The following is a 15,324-nucleotide window of genomic DNA, read 5'->3' as shown; positions in this document are numbered from 1 at the left end:
CTGAGAGGCCACGCGATGCTCCTCAGTGTGAGTTATTGTAGATAAATCTGAGCAATCAAGGTGCGCGAAAAAGGACACCCAAGCAAAATTTAGAGAACTGACTCCAGTCCCTGCTCTAGTGTGTGGAAAACAATCCAAGCATCAGGTGGTGAAATGTAATTACTTTCAGGAAAATGTCCCAGAGATAGCACTGTTTGCTCAGTTTTTTTTTTATCCTTTAGTCCCTGTGAATCCATGCAGTGTGCTTGTCAGCATTCTTGGTGTGTCTCCAGCTCTTTGCATGCTGCTTGTTCCCCAGGATGCTTTTTTCATACGACAAAATAAATGAGGTTGAGTGTGCCCGGCTCTTTTTATCTGCTTCATGCTAAATGTCCCGGAGGAAGCCTCCCGACACCTTGGTCCTGTTCCCATGAGTCTCTTTACTAATTCAGATCATTTGCATTATTTTTTGTTTATAATTTACCAGACCATAATTATGTTTACCTATGCAGAGAGTATGATGTAATATATATAACTATATATAAATATATTTATATATATATATATGGGTGTGCAAAAACTAGACCCATTCTGAATTCAGAAGGCTTTACTTGTCCTGCAGCTGAACAGAAGACTAATGGAAGTTAATATTTATGAAGCACATCTCCCACTCTACTCGCTCAATGTCTGTAGTCTTATATAGAAAGCACTGATTTAGCTGCAGACTGCATGAAATATCATGTCCTAACAGTCTCTTTTTCTCTCTCTGTCCTCTCTCACCCTTGTAATCACCATCTGTTTGTCCATATTGTGTGATCCTCTGTTTCTGGTCCCTGCCGCTCGCCACCAGACGCTACTTTTGGCCTCCTGCTTGGTGTGTTTGTGGTCTGTGGCCTGGCTCTGCTGGGCCTTCTTACGTTCGTCTCCTGGAAGCTTTGCTGGGTGCCTTGGCGGACTAAGGCCCATTTCCCCAGCGCATCCCTCAGCCCGGCCTGTGGCCCACAGCACTGCCCGCTCCAGCCGCCCCTCCTGCTGCCCAGTCCCCAGCAGTCACCCGTCACCATGGCGACAGAGAAGGTGAAGGACCCCATGGGTTCGATGGGTTTCCTGGAGGCGGCGGTGAAGATAAGCCATACTTCCCCCGACATCCCCACCGATGTGCAGCTCTCCATGAGGGAGCACTTCCTGCGCCGCACGCAACGGATGCAGAGACAAACCACTGAGCCGGCCTCCTCCACTCGGTTAGTCACGTACATGTATGCAAAACTGATAACACATACGATAAGCTTGTGTGACGTGGTTACCCATGTGTAAGTATGCTTAGGCTTACATGCAAGCATGCCTGTAGAATCCAAGAAGCTCCATTAATCAAACATGAAGTAACTTGCGTTAATCAGGAAGAGCCTTGCTGCTACATGTTTTCGGAGAGCAGGCACCAAATAACCTTAATACATCTCTAATGATGGTAGAAATATTCTTTCTAAGCGGTTCGATGTCAACAAAGTTAATAATAACAAATACTAGGGATGTTCAAGCCTGCCTCGGGGCATCTCTGCAGGTCATTCTGGTAAAGTTAATTATATGTGATGCCTGTTTCATAAGAACTAATGGCTGAAGAGTGGAAAACATTTGTTGTATATTTACTAGCAGACCTGTGCGTTTCCAACATATTAATAAGTGAACATCAGTGGTTCATTTAACCTTTTATGCAAACGTGTTTTAAAAGCACATCTATTTGTTGTTGAACTGAAGCAGGAGTAATTCACATTCATGCCTCCCCTCTGGGCCTCATTGAGCTGCCACTGTGTTTTGTTTTTGTTGGCGCTATTTAATAAAGTGCATCTTCACTTTGCTAAAAGATAGACAACAATATGAGAATAATAAAAAAATCCTGAAGTAGCTTTCATGCATTTTTAAAAACAAAATAAATACAGGTTCCTAGTTATTTCTCTGCACACAGGAAATAATTCACCTAGCCGCTGGCTGTTGTCTTTGACTAATTGCAACTTCAACAGAGAACAGGAGGTGATGCAAAATGTTGCCCTTGGTCAACAGTTGTTCTTTGAGGTCAGCTAGGTGTCGCTTAATTCAAAAACCTCCAAGAGTTTCACTACAGCTCTTTAACAACACCTGTCACTCTTTGTTTATCTGTCTTATCTGTCCCTGCAGGCACAATTCTTTCAAGAGACACCTGCCCAGGCAGATGCAGGTAGGCAGTCTAGACCTTGGAAATGACTATATGGTGGACAAGGATGAAAAGCCCACCAGCATTGGCCGCATACAGCCAGAGCTCTACCAACAGAAGGCCACGGAGTCAGAGGAGTCGTCCAAGAATGGCAGCAGCAAAAACTGTGGCAAGATTAACTTCTCCCTCAAGTACGACTACGAAAACGAGGCCCTCCTGGTCAACATCCTCAGAGCAGTAGACCTCCCTGCCAAGGACTTATGTGGCACGTCTGATCCGTACGTGAAGGTCTACCTGCTACCCGACCGCAAGAAGTTCCAGACTCGTGTCCACCGGAAGACACTCAACCCCACATTCAGCGAGAGCTTCCAGTTTCCTGTGCCTTACGATGACCTGGCTGCCAGGAAGCTCCACATGAGCGTCTTTGACTTTGACCGCTTTTCACGACACGACATGATTGGGGAGGTGGTTCTGGAGAACTTGTTTGAGACGTCAGACCTGTCCAGGGAGACGAACATATGGAGGGACATCCAGTATGCCACCAGTGTAAGAATCTATCTTTTATTGTTTCTTCTGTTGGATTTGTTGTCAAAAGACTTATTGAAGAGTGATTCTAAGGTTCTAGGGTTAGGGTGTAGGTATATCTATACATATCAATTACAGTTTAAACCAGAGACACTGCCACACTGCAGACATGTCCTCTGTAATATTTTAAGAAGTGATGCACACAATAATCCCACATTGGTTCCCCCTTATTCATCTTAGGTATCAGTTGATATTTGACCAGCCTGTCAGAAAATTTGTTGGATTTCCAGCATGACAGCAATTGCGTTCGGCTATCTGCAGTTTGAACAATTCCCATTTCTGATTTGTCTCACGGCTGCTGACGTCTGCTGTCAAAAGATCTGCTGAAAATACGGGGACATTGTTTTAATATCACTGCAGCGATATTTTATATGTTGTGGCTAAAACTACAGTTGGCTCCAATATTGGACAAACGTTTCCTGCCGAACTTGCAAAACGTAATGTCTGACTTTTCCTGCCATCTGCAGCTCCAGATTTTTTTTCACTTTCTGCTCGTTGCAGGATTTCACAAAGCAATGGTGCTTTTGTCTCTTCTTATTCAACACCGATAATGACACAGTGGAATAAACCTTACTGAAAATGTCAATAGAGAAAACCAACAAGTTTGTTTATATGCAGCGCAAGTTCCACATTGTGGCTGGTTAACTGATAGGTACATCGTGAGCTCAAAAGTCAGGTGCAGAAAGGCTGATTAAAACAGACAGAGTGAGTTAACACAACACACTTTGTTGATCTACGTAGAATTTTAATGCTCAGCATGCATACATACTGATGCTAGGTTCACACTAGCAGTGAGTGAGCGACAAGCTACATTTTCAATGGCAGCCGGCGATATGAATCAACAAGCTGACCTCATAAAATCTGAGCTGGCCTCAACAACTTTTTTGCTGCTCCTCTGACACGTCAACCAATCATATCCAGTCACTTCAGCTGTTGCCGTGTTATATTTGCGATATACAATTACGTCATCCAACGGAGACTTGGTGGCGTCCGAGTTGTAGCTTTGTCGCTCATAGTGTGAACGCAAGTTGATGGGCACAATTGTGTTGTTGGTATCTGACGATGAAAAATTACATCTCAGACTCACAAAAAATAAATGGCCCTTCATCTCTGCTTAAAATGCACTAAGGGACCAACTTGTCGACAGCTGAAGTTCATCAGGGCCTCTGCATTACTGCAGAGGCCAAGATTTGACAGGTTTTGAGGGAAAGAAATTTAAAGCCTGGTAACTAGTGTGTTATTTGGTGTCTACCTGAAGTACACTTTAGCAGTTAGCTCAACTACACATAAAGTTTGTTGACGGTGTTTTGTTCAAGTTTTGTCCTCAAAGGGAACAAATGTGGATGTAGCTGGCTTGACAGTTCTCAGCAGAAGACAAGTAGGCAAACAGGCGTCTGCACACCATGTTCACAGCAGACGTTTTGATTCGTTGTAGCAGGAAAAGTGCAGGTGAGACAAAACAATGGGTCCTGACAATGACCCAGCGGGCACAGGTGTATTAATGATGGCTGCATTCCATTTGAGACAGGTCCTGCTTTCGTGCGTGCTGGTTCAGTGGATCTGAGCCATCATCATTAGACATGTGCTTTCCCTTCTGTGACAAGTCAAAATGTCTGCTGCGAAAAAGGTCTATACAGGACGACAGGACTAGCTCACGTAAATGAAATGCAGTTATTTCTAATATGATATGTCTGACCTGTGCTTTTCCTGCCATGATATACCAAAACAAGTGCCATAAAAAAATCTAGGCTGCTACACATCAAGAATAACTAAACCTGACTGATTCCCTGAGTTAACTGATCAGCCCTGACCGCCACCACCAAGCTAAAAGAAAGAATGAATGTGAACTGAGACTAAAGCCGAGTCTACACAAAAAACGGTTCCCTCGTGTGTTGGCTGGAACATATAAGCTCCTGTTATAATCAGGCTCTAAAAATAGTGAAGCCATATGCCTCATCTTGAATTAAAATGCAAGCCAACGCATACTGAATGCATTATTATTATTTTCTTGCATTTTACGTGACAACTGCAGTTATTGTGTGATGGGTCTTAGCACTCCCAAAATTCATAAAACCCATAAAACGCAGTACAGTGCCCAAACACCTCTTTGTAGACGCAGTTGTTGACAATGTCCAGGGGCCATTTTCAGGAACAAAGTGTTTTTTTTTTCTGTCTCTGGCACCACGTTAGGCACCTCAGAGACATTGTCACTTTCTCACGTCCTCAGAGCCCTTTTATCTGACAGTCTCCCTCCCTCCTCAAGATGTTGAACTTCTTCAGGGCCTGTTCAATAATCTCAACATTATTGCTTAGTGGACAGAAACGCAGGCATCGCTCTTCTTGGCACGCAAACTTTATTGAACCACCAAATGATTTTATGACAGAATCCCTTGCTCACGATAAATTCAAGATTGGCAACATAAAGAATGCACAGATGGCAGAGCTTCAGATGAAACAAAAAACAAATACAGAGGGGGGTTTGATGTAAGACAAAGTAAGATACTGCGCGGCATAGTGCATCAAGCAAGAGGACACAGCCAGCAGCTCTCCTCATTTCACAGATCGATGAGGGATATTCGTCAATAACATCGACCCACAAGCACAAGTATTGTGGGAAGGTTTTTACAGGCTAATCAGTCACATGGATGGAGATTATCTATCAACTGCAGAGGTGACTAAAACCCAAGTGTTCAGTCAGAAGGCATCCACAGAGAGGAAACCAGTGCATAAGTGACTACAATAAATTATTCATATGTAAACAGTACGAGACTCTTTGAGACACTTTGAACTTAATACTAATTTTAGCATGCTAGCATGTTCATAATCACAGTTCCATCCGAATTTCTTGTTTAAATTTGATCTAGACATTTAAAAGCCTCTTTTTCTCAATAATTAATGCAATAAACAGAAAAGAAATCTGATCATCTTAAGAAAAGCTTATCCTGTAGAGGGTTGTGGGGGGATCATTTGCCAGCCCATCAATCAGAGAGAGAGTCAAACAAAGATCCTCACATCCTCACAGCCAACAGAATCCCCTATTACTTTGAAAACCCACACAAGCACAGGCAGAAATTGCAAACTCCACACAGAAAGCTAATCACTGTGCCACTGTGCTGCCAAACAAAATTAAATATTAACCAAAAAAAAAACAAAAAAAACAACTAAAACCAGGGACTAGGGCATGAATTAAAGTTCGACTTGTGAGTCTAAAACATTTTCAGGGTTGCAAGGAGAAAAGAAGCAATGTGCCATTTGTTTCTAATAAAAGCACATTTCCCTCATTCGATTGATTTTAGAGCTTGTCATTTTAGTCTGGCGCCTGCAGCTGCATTTGAAAGTGCACATTATGGTTAACTGTGTTAGGGAGATGTGGAAAAGGTTGTTATATTATTAATGAAGGTTCGGCGAAGCTAAAAAATCTGAAACTACCTTCAGGAGAGCATTTATCAATATTAGTGGCTCACAAAGTCAGGTTTAGCACTCTGTCACCAGGCATCAAGCACGTCGATTCTCACGTCCTACAGCAAGAGCTCCAACTGGAGTCTATATCAAGCTCTGATTTAATGAGCTAGCATTTTAACATAGAAGAAAAGTGTTGGTTTGATGATGTTGCCACATGAAAACATTCTTTAATTCATCAAAAGATGAAGCCTACAAAGTTTGGTGATCACCCAGTACAAGCATGAGGATGGCATTTGTGGTTTTTAGTGAAATATATAACTAATGGCTCTAGAAACATTGTGGTGCATAGGATGATTGCTTTGGTAACCACTTAACTTTTCATCTAATGGCATTGTGAGGCTGACATAAATATCTATGGAGCTACTGGATGGACTGAGTTTACTAAACATTATGGCAACTTATACAGTAGCTGTGGGCATGACTGTATATTTCCTTTGTAAGGCTAAAAAAAAAAGATTAGTGCAGTGCAGATGGTACTGACTGGCACAAAACCAGCCTGTGTTTCTACAAGGAAAATCAAAGTGTCACTTCGTGCGTTTACAACACTTGACACTTCTGCTGTGCTCTCACATTGGGCTGAACCTTCACACCCTTCAAATAAAATCCCTCGCTTCCACAGCAGAGAAAGCCAAATCGCAGCTGCATGTGTGACGAGACACTAAGACTGCAGCACTCAGACGTTTTGGGATTTGCCAATCAACCGGGTTCTCACGAAGCTCATTCAGGGTGATTAGGGGTCTGTGCGACCTCAATACCATTTATAGGATGGGGCTGAGAGCTCACACGGGACAGAACAGGACGTTCATTACACTTGAGACTATTAGCTCAGTGGGGGCTCACACAGGATTGTACATGTAAAAGCTTAGATTTTAGTTTGTGTTTGGAAAGTTTGTGTCTGTAATTTAATATATAGAAAACATTCTTACATAAGAGATCTTGATGATAGAAGCCTTTAAAACAAACTTTTTCTAAGGATCATTCACTCTCTGATTGATGTTAGTAATCGAGTTAAATTACATCAAAGCATTAAGCTGTAAATTTGATATCCTCTCAATTTTGTTATAATTTACTGGCATGGATGATGATCATCTGGAAACATAATCAAAATGCACGCTTTCTGATAATGTAATCCAAACGAGAATAATGAAATTTACTCTTTGGCAAACTCATCATGGAGTCGATCGGGAGGTCGCCCATAATTTTGTAATTAGAGCAAGTTGTTCGTGCTGGAAAACCTCAAGGACTTACAGTGAAATGTTTCCTTTTTTGATTTTTTTCTGATGTTGGCGGTGGGACCTTCAGCTTTCCTTTGTTTACCCTGTTCACAGATTCTTCAGAGTTTAAATGAAAAGCTCGGAGCGCATATTCTGTTTCACTCAGGATTATTTCTGATTAGTTTTGGCGATGTGGTCCGCTGGTCATGGTGCCTTCATATGGAACTTGTGAACTTGGGGTCACAATATGGGAAGTCAAGTACACAAAAAGTTTGGCGTTAAGGTGGTAACATCAGCCAAAAGTCACAAGAACACCGCTGCTAGGCAACAGTTGGTGTCTAGAAGCCATAGAGTTTAACAGTTTAGCAGGCTAATGACCAGATAGCTTAATGTGGTAAATGAAAAGGCATAATAAAAGTACAAGGCCTCTGGGAGATATTAAGTTACAAATGAAACTCTATATGACTAAATAACAATACATTTCTGAAGCTTACTTCTGAAAACATCAGCAAACATGACACCACTCATGAACTCTGACCTTTAAGGAAAACTTTTCCACAAGTTGGAGCCTTTAATAAGAAATGTTCTTGTGAACACGGTAAACACAACCCATTGGAAGGCAGCATCGGTTCACCACTTTGGTCCAAACCACAGACTGTATACAGAAGAAAGAAGTAAATACTACATGGCCAAATGGTTGTGCTACCCTTCTGAACACACATTTAGAAATTTGTGGTTTGAAACAGTCACATACACCAATCAGCCACAACATTAAAACCACTGACAGGAGAACGAAATAACATTGACCATCTTCTGACAATATTCTGCTGGGAAAATTCTGGACCTGGCATTCATGTGGATGTTACTTAGACATGTAGCACCCACCTAGACCAGACCAGGCACCCCCACCCCATAGCAATGACACTCCTTGATGGCAGCAGCCATCCCCAGCAGAATGCAGCCTGACACAGGCACACACACAACAACGCTTTAGGAACAACTAAAAAAAAAAACATGAAAAACAGCACAAGGTGTTGACCTGGCCTCCAGATTCACTAGATCCCAAAATGATCAAGTCTCTGTGGGATGATCCACAGAGGCCCCTCCCCTCAACCCATAGGACCCAAAGGCCCCCACTAACAACATTCTGTTTCCAGACATCACAGGACACCCTCAGAAGGCCCATGTCCATTCTCTGATGAGTCACAACTGTTTTGGAGACACAAGGGAGACCTACACAATATTAGGTCATAATGTTATGCCTGATAGGTGTAGAAAACAGTCCTTATTCTTACATAATATTCCTAATCATGCTCTGCAGGTGCTTCCACTAGTGCTTTATTAGGAGTTAATCATGGCAGTCAATCGTGAAATCAATTATTTAAATAAACAACATTTGAACAAAATGTTTTGCTAAGAGCTACTGATAATATGACAGAAACAGAGCCCAACCATCCATAGTTTAAATGTGATTGACATTTCTCTACTGGGTCTGTCTGACAAAGGCATAAAACGAGGACTTGGGCATTTCATACAACTCATTCTCTAACTGCAGTGCGCTTCACATTTTAAAATAAAATACCAGCTCACAATACCTGCGTCCTGTCTGAACATAATCCTAAAAGGAAAGTGCAGTCATCAAACAGCAAGCTCATAATGAGACACTTTTTCAAACAAAAAATATAAAAGAGAAAAGTTTCATTATATTGCTCTTTAATGCACCTCTATGTGTATTCTGAGCATGAACCAGCTAACTCAGTGTGGTCTCAACTCTGAGAACCATCAGAACATCATATATTTTCAAGGTGTTTGCGGTTTCATGGTCAAGGTTGAAAAGGATAACATATAATCCAATAGCACATTAGATAGTCCTTCTTTAGCTGTGTCTGAGAGCTGCAGTGGTTGCAAAGAGCAGACTTTAAACAAAATATGAGAATTGATCCCAGAAACAGACCTTCAGGATGAGACCCTACTCTTATTGTTCACCACTTCACTCTGGACTGAAAGCATCACAGCTGAATACAAAAACTGTAGTCTTTTTATTATTTTTTTTGCTTTTTTTCGCCTCCCACAGGAGAGTGTTGACCTTGGAGAAATCATGTTCTCACTGTGCTACCTGCCCACCGCAGGCAGACTCACACTTACTGTCATCAAGTGCAGGAACCTCAAGGCCATGGACATCACTGGATACTCAGGTGTGTTTTTGTGATTTCATTACAGCTGCAGCGATCCTCCTCTGAATATCCAACCGCAAGCATGTCACACGAGGCGAACAAACAGTGGAAAGGCCCTGTCTGCTGCTGCGTTCTGTTTATTTCAGCAGTTAATAATATTCAGCACTTGCGATATTAAGACATTGTCAGCGAATAGATGCAGGCGCTCGGCTCATTTTAATAGACTGCCGCTCCAATTTCCTATTGCATGTTTCCCTACAATACTGATATCGCTTGTAAAATGTGACATTTATTGGGCATTAAATGTCAGGGTTCAGGTGTAATTCTGAGCCAACGTGGTATTTGTCCTCCCACATTTAATAACCCTTCTTTTTAATGTGACTCACAGTTTTAAACCCCCCCTCCCTGTGTTTTTGGGGGATTTAGCTGTCTGCCATTATTTCAATCAGTGCGTCATAAAACACGGATCTATTGAATTGTGCCCTGAAGCACATTGGGCTGATTGTTGTTTATAGATATACGGCAGCTCATATCTGACTAAAACGTGCCATAATGGATCATACGAGGCGAATTATTGCTGACGGACAAAGACTTAAATCAGCGTTCAGGAAGCTTTCTCAGTCACGCTATTTAGTAGCTATCTGCGGCCTCCCATCCACTTTGTTTACACAAGCTGTTGACTCATCTACTTTTATGCACATTACTGATGCCAGGTCCTCCAGGGTTACTTTCATGCTCAAGTAGAAACCAAAAAACACACACTGACATGCATGAGGGATAATGAAATAGGAAACGGATGGTTCAGTCTTCGTGGATATCTTTGAAGATGCCTTGGCTGACAAAACAAACACGGACACGTTTAATAATCCCAGTAGACTGATCTTTGTGATAATTACTGCCCTGGCAGCTCCTAAATGAGACAGATAGCTCAGAGCGTACCCAAACATGATGTTATATTTAAACAGAAAGTTTTCTCTTTGCTGTTAATATTTTCCTCTTACGGATCAGATCCCTACGTCAAAGTGTCGCTCATCTGCGACGGAAGGCGCTTGAAAAAGAAGAAGACGAGCATCAAGAAGAACACTCTGAACCCCACCTACAACGAGGCCATCATCTTTGACATCCCGCCAGACAGCATGGACCACGTCAGCCTGCACATCTCTGTCATGGACTACGACTTGTACGTACACAGTAGAGCCAGAACGAGTGGCCAGTTTGTTTGTTTCTTTCTCTTAAGTGAGTAGGATTTGCTGGTTTTCTTTGTTAAAATTCTGCATAAACGATATATCTTTGAGTTTTGGGACTTTGTTTGAACAGACTTAGACATCTGAAGAAGCCATCAAGCTAACGGATCGAGCAAAAAATAAGATGTTAAAGATGTAATTTACTTTCATCATGACTCTTCACATCTTGGGAAGGACAATGTGTATGCAGAGTTTGACACAAGAAATTAGGTTTTACTTTAATCTGAAGTCCTGACTTTAAATGTCAGTTGAAGTAGTATGACCAGCTTGACTGTGGTACATCGAGACTAGCTTGGAAGTTAACCATCATCCAATAACATAATTAGATACTGTTGTTAAAGTGGGAGGAGATACAGTTGATAGATAGATAGATAGATAGATAGATAGATAGATAGTATTATTTTGTGGATATTGCTGAAAATAATGTATTTGAACTTCAAAAAAAAAAAAAAGAGCAGTGCAGTACCTTTCTGTTTACACTATGTGAATCTATAAAAGGAAGAAGGAAAAGAGTGCAGTGCAGGCAGCTGACAGAATGAGAGCATACATGTGAAAGGTCAGGCTGCGTGTATCCTTTTGACTGTGTACTATGAAAGGAGAGGCTACTTGCAGGTTTAGAAGCCTGTTCTCTTTACAGTCTGCCATTATGAGAGGATTAAATCAGGTTGTGCTAATAATCCGGGGATTATATGGAGAAAGCAAAGTCTGCTTTCATTTGCACTTCACACAGTGTTCACAGAGCAAAGATCAGCTTTGAATGGCTCCCTGAAGTGAGTCAGCTCTGGTGTCACAGAGACAATCGGTCACGGATTCACTGTATTAATGGACAAGACGTCCGCATTGAGATTTGTGTCTCCTCTGATTACAAAATGCTCTTCTTGCAATTATAAACAGTGTGATGTATAAGATGTCATGTCAGGTTAAATCAGACGTATTCATACCAGTGTGCGTGTGTCCCCACAGGGTAGGTCATAATGAGATCATCGGTGTGATGAGGGTTGGATGCCATGCCGACGGACTTGGCAGGGACCACTGGAACGAAATGTTGGCTTATCCGCGGAAGCCCATTGCACACTGGCACCCCCTGCTGGAGTCCAAGAAGTCTGAGAAGGAGGTAAATCTGGGGCTGGAGTCATTTTTACAGGATTACGCTGTACGTGTTTATCATTTCAGATTAGTAATCAGGATGCTTGGCTGGTAATTCTCAGCCTACTTAAAAGAATACCGCTGATGGCGATAGTTTTTAAACTGTGAGGGAAGTTGCAAGGGTGGCACAGAGGACACATGAGGTTACAGGGATAGGAGCCAACTGGTGTTTGTATAACAATGAAACTTTGTGGTTTGTTTAGTTTGGCAGCAGCAACTGAAGAAGCAACAGCGGCTCACAAACTGTTTTTGGGAGGCCTTAAGGAACCGAGCTACTTGCAAGGGTCAAAAACTTATTAAATCTGAACACACTGATATACACATGAAATACAGATGTTTAAAGTTAATATGACTTACCTTCTCAGAGGATAACACCATATCTGAAGTCCCACTACAAACGTATAGAAATCCACCAAAGAAAAGACCCTTTATGTGTCCAGAACATTCTTGAGAATTGTCTTACTTTTCTTCTCCATCAAAGTTATAGTTAAAGTGATAGTTGTCAGGTCGTGCCTGAGTGCACTCTGAACAAGAACAACAAAGGGCCGATTAGGCTCATTTGGAAATATGCCACTTTACCAAACAGCACAGTCAGAGTCACTGAAACCACACTTCCTGTTTATATACAGCAAAGCATTATGGGAATTGAAAATTTAAATTTTTAAACATTTAGCATATGACTACATTTACACGATTACCATTATAATTATTATTATTTCTAGGCAAATATCATGGATATATTTATGTCAGCCTAAATCTGTTTTCACAATACCATCAGAGGTGGACAGAGTACACACCTTCACTACTTGAGTAAAAGTACAGATACTCCTTGTCAAATATTACTCCAATACAAGTAAAAGTAGCTTAGTCAAAATATTACTTAAGTAAAGTACTAAAGTCTTTCCTTAAAAAAATACTTAAGTAAAAGTTTTTAAAAAGTATCTCAGGAAATACAGGAAAGGAAAGTAGCTTTATTGTCATTATACAATCCACTGATGCGATTCTAAGGCACGCGCGCACCCACCCAGTCTCTCTCTCTCTCTACATACCTTGACGTTCTTTTTCAGGTTGGAAGACGAGTTCTTGTAGGCTGTGATATAATTTGTTCGTGGTAAGCACAACAAACATTTAAACTGAAACGAATCACTTTTTGTGGCAAAAATCTCAAACATGGGTTTGAGATAAGGCCACGGGTGCTCGGTGGGAGTTTCTCCAGGTGTTTCTCCAGTTTCTTCCTCCATTGAATGGATTGTATGGCATGACGTATACAACTAAGACAAACCATATGCGAATCAGCAGAAACAGTTTTTCTCAGAATTTTGAAAAAAATAAAAAAATAATCAGTTGAGCTACAGCTCAAAAGTAGCGAGTAACGAGAGCATCAACAGAAATGTAGTGGAGTAAAAAGTACAATATTTGTCCTTCAAATGTAGTGGAGTGAAAGTAAAAGTATCCCCCCAAAATAATACTCAAGTAAAGTACAGATACTCAAAAACTGTACTTAAGTACAGTACTCAAGTAAATTTACTTCGTTACTGTCCACCACTGAATACCATGAATGTGTAGGCCTACTTTTAATTATTTTGATCAGGTTCATTATTTTTTAGGTAATTATGAGGAAAGCTTTCAAACTAAATTGGCAGCAAATTTTTTTATTTTTTTTTTATTTTGTTTTAATTGCGATTTCACACAGGTTTCTTATTAGATTTACTGAAGCTTCCTCGTATGAATGCACTCAGTCTTACCCTGGGACACTGGCACTCTGCTTTACAGATATTTGCCTGGTATTGAAAGCAGCATATGCCTGATGAATCACTGCCCTGTGTTTGTGTGTCCTGCAGTGGAAGGCGAGGACAGCCAGCTTTGACAGCCAGGGCTCCTGCCCCTCACCCAGGCCCCCTGCTAGTCCCTGAGCAGAGCCACCTGTGACCCAGCAGCCCAGAAGGGGGTTTTCCTCCCTCCTGCTGATCCACTTCCTGTCTGTCTGATTGAGGAGAAACACAACCCCACTGTCTCTCCCTCTCTCTCTCACTCTCTCTCTCTCTGTCCCTACCTTCCTCAATTCTAGTCCCAGAACACTTCCAAGAACTGATCTACCGTCAGTCAGTTAGTTGTGTGAAGCGGCGTCTTTTCGGGTTAAAGTTTCAGGTTGTCCATTTGAAATGTGGGTGTTGTGATGGCCCAGAGTCAGCTTTGTTGTCCGTGAGGTTGGCTGGACATCCAGTCTGCTAGACATTCATTATTGAGCTGTCCGAGCTGAGGCGAACTGATTTCGTCCTCAAAGGAGTCTTTCCTAACACTGAAGATTCAGCTTTGCAGAGACTGCAGAGACTCTTTGATGGAAAAAAAACTCTTTCGGGTATCGCTGCCTGAAAGCAGAGGACGTTCCGCAGAGGGAAGCTGAGGACACGGCCGTGGTAGAAAAAGAGGCGATCTTAAAAGGGATCTGAGGCAATTTCAAATCTCTAGAGCTCGCTCACATTGAATCTTACAGTGTTGTATTCCCATGCAACGATACTGAACTGTAGCATTTTGGAACTAGACATTAAAAAGTAATTTGTTATTATTTGTGATGCTCCAGCTGAGTTTACCGTACTTCCAGTTTCACTATCACTAGCATAAGCAAATGTTTGATCTACACCTTAAAATATTCACCACTTGACAAAATTGCCTTCAAAAGCAGCCATTTTACATGACACAGAGGAAGAAACAACAGGATTATTGGAATTCACAGCAGAGGAAACTGGCTGCAGCACAATTTTTTCAGTACAGGAAGTGGGAGCTTAAATTACTAGAAAAAAAAGGCACAACTACTTTATATCACAAACTGAAAACCAACCTAAAAGACAGATGTTAAAAGAAAAATTTTTGACAACAATGAGAGCTGCAAAGGTTTCTGTACACAGGGACATTTTGAGCACACTTTACACACCCTTACCTCTTTCTCTGTTTGACGTTTGCTTTTGAGCAATCTCACCCTTTCTTCCAAGTGAAAACACACACACCATGTTTTCCTTCCAAAAAACGCTCTTTAAAGCGCTTCGTTGTCTCCTACTATTCTTCTTCTTTTTTCTTTTTTTTTTTTTTTTTACAGAATCTGGTGGATGTGTATAGCTTTATGTACAGGCGTCTACTGGTAACCGTACATATGTTTTGTTTTTTCTAAACTAAAAAAAAAAAAAAAAAAAAAAAAAAGATTTTAGAAGTAAATTGACATTTGGTGGTGATGACCGAGGAAATACGAAACGAAAAAGTGAACATATTCCTTATTTCAGAGACATGCAACTCTGTGTTTATTCTGTCAGTAATTATACCGTTCTTTTGGTGTACACACA

At 41.3% G+C, this 15,324-nt stretch overlaps 1 protein-coding gene across 1 annotated transcript in view; it reads left to right on the top strand.

Annotated features, from left to right (window-relative positions):
- Positions 1 to 13,976, top strand: part of syt6a (synaptotagmin VIa) — a 67,710-nt gene extending 53,734 nt beyond the window's left edge. Inside the window, exons 2-7 of the mRNA XM_084552527.1 lie at positions 830 to 1,220; positions 2,149 to 2,710; positions 9,500 to 9,620; positions 10,608 to 10,779; positions 11,807 to 11,957; positions 13,831 to 13,976. Coding sequence (XP_084408653.1) covers positions 830 to 1,220; positions 2,149 to 2,710; positions 9,500 to 9,620; positions 10,608 to 10,779; positions 11,807 to 11,957; positions 13,831 to 13,902 — 1,469 coding nt within the window. The 3' untranslated portion in view covers positions 13,903 to 13,976. The remainder of the gene's footprint in view (positions 1 to 829; positions 1,221 to 2,148; positions 2,711 to 9,499; positions 9,621 to 10,607; positions 10,780 to 11,806; positions 11,958 to 13,830) is intronic.
- Positions 13,977 to 15,324: the final 1,348 nt, after the last annotated feature.

This window comes from Chelon labrosus (genome assembly GCF_963514085.1).
Source record: "Chelon labrosus genome assembly, chromosome: 10".
NCBI lineage: Eukaryota > Metazoa > Chordata > Actinopteri > Mugiliformes > Mugilidae > Chelon > Chelon labrosus.
This window is presented reverse-complemented; position numbering and strand designations above follow the sequence as displayed.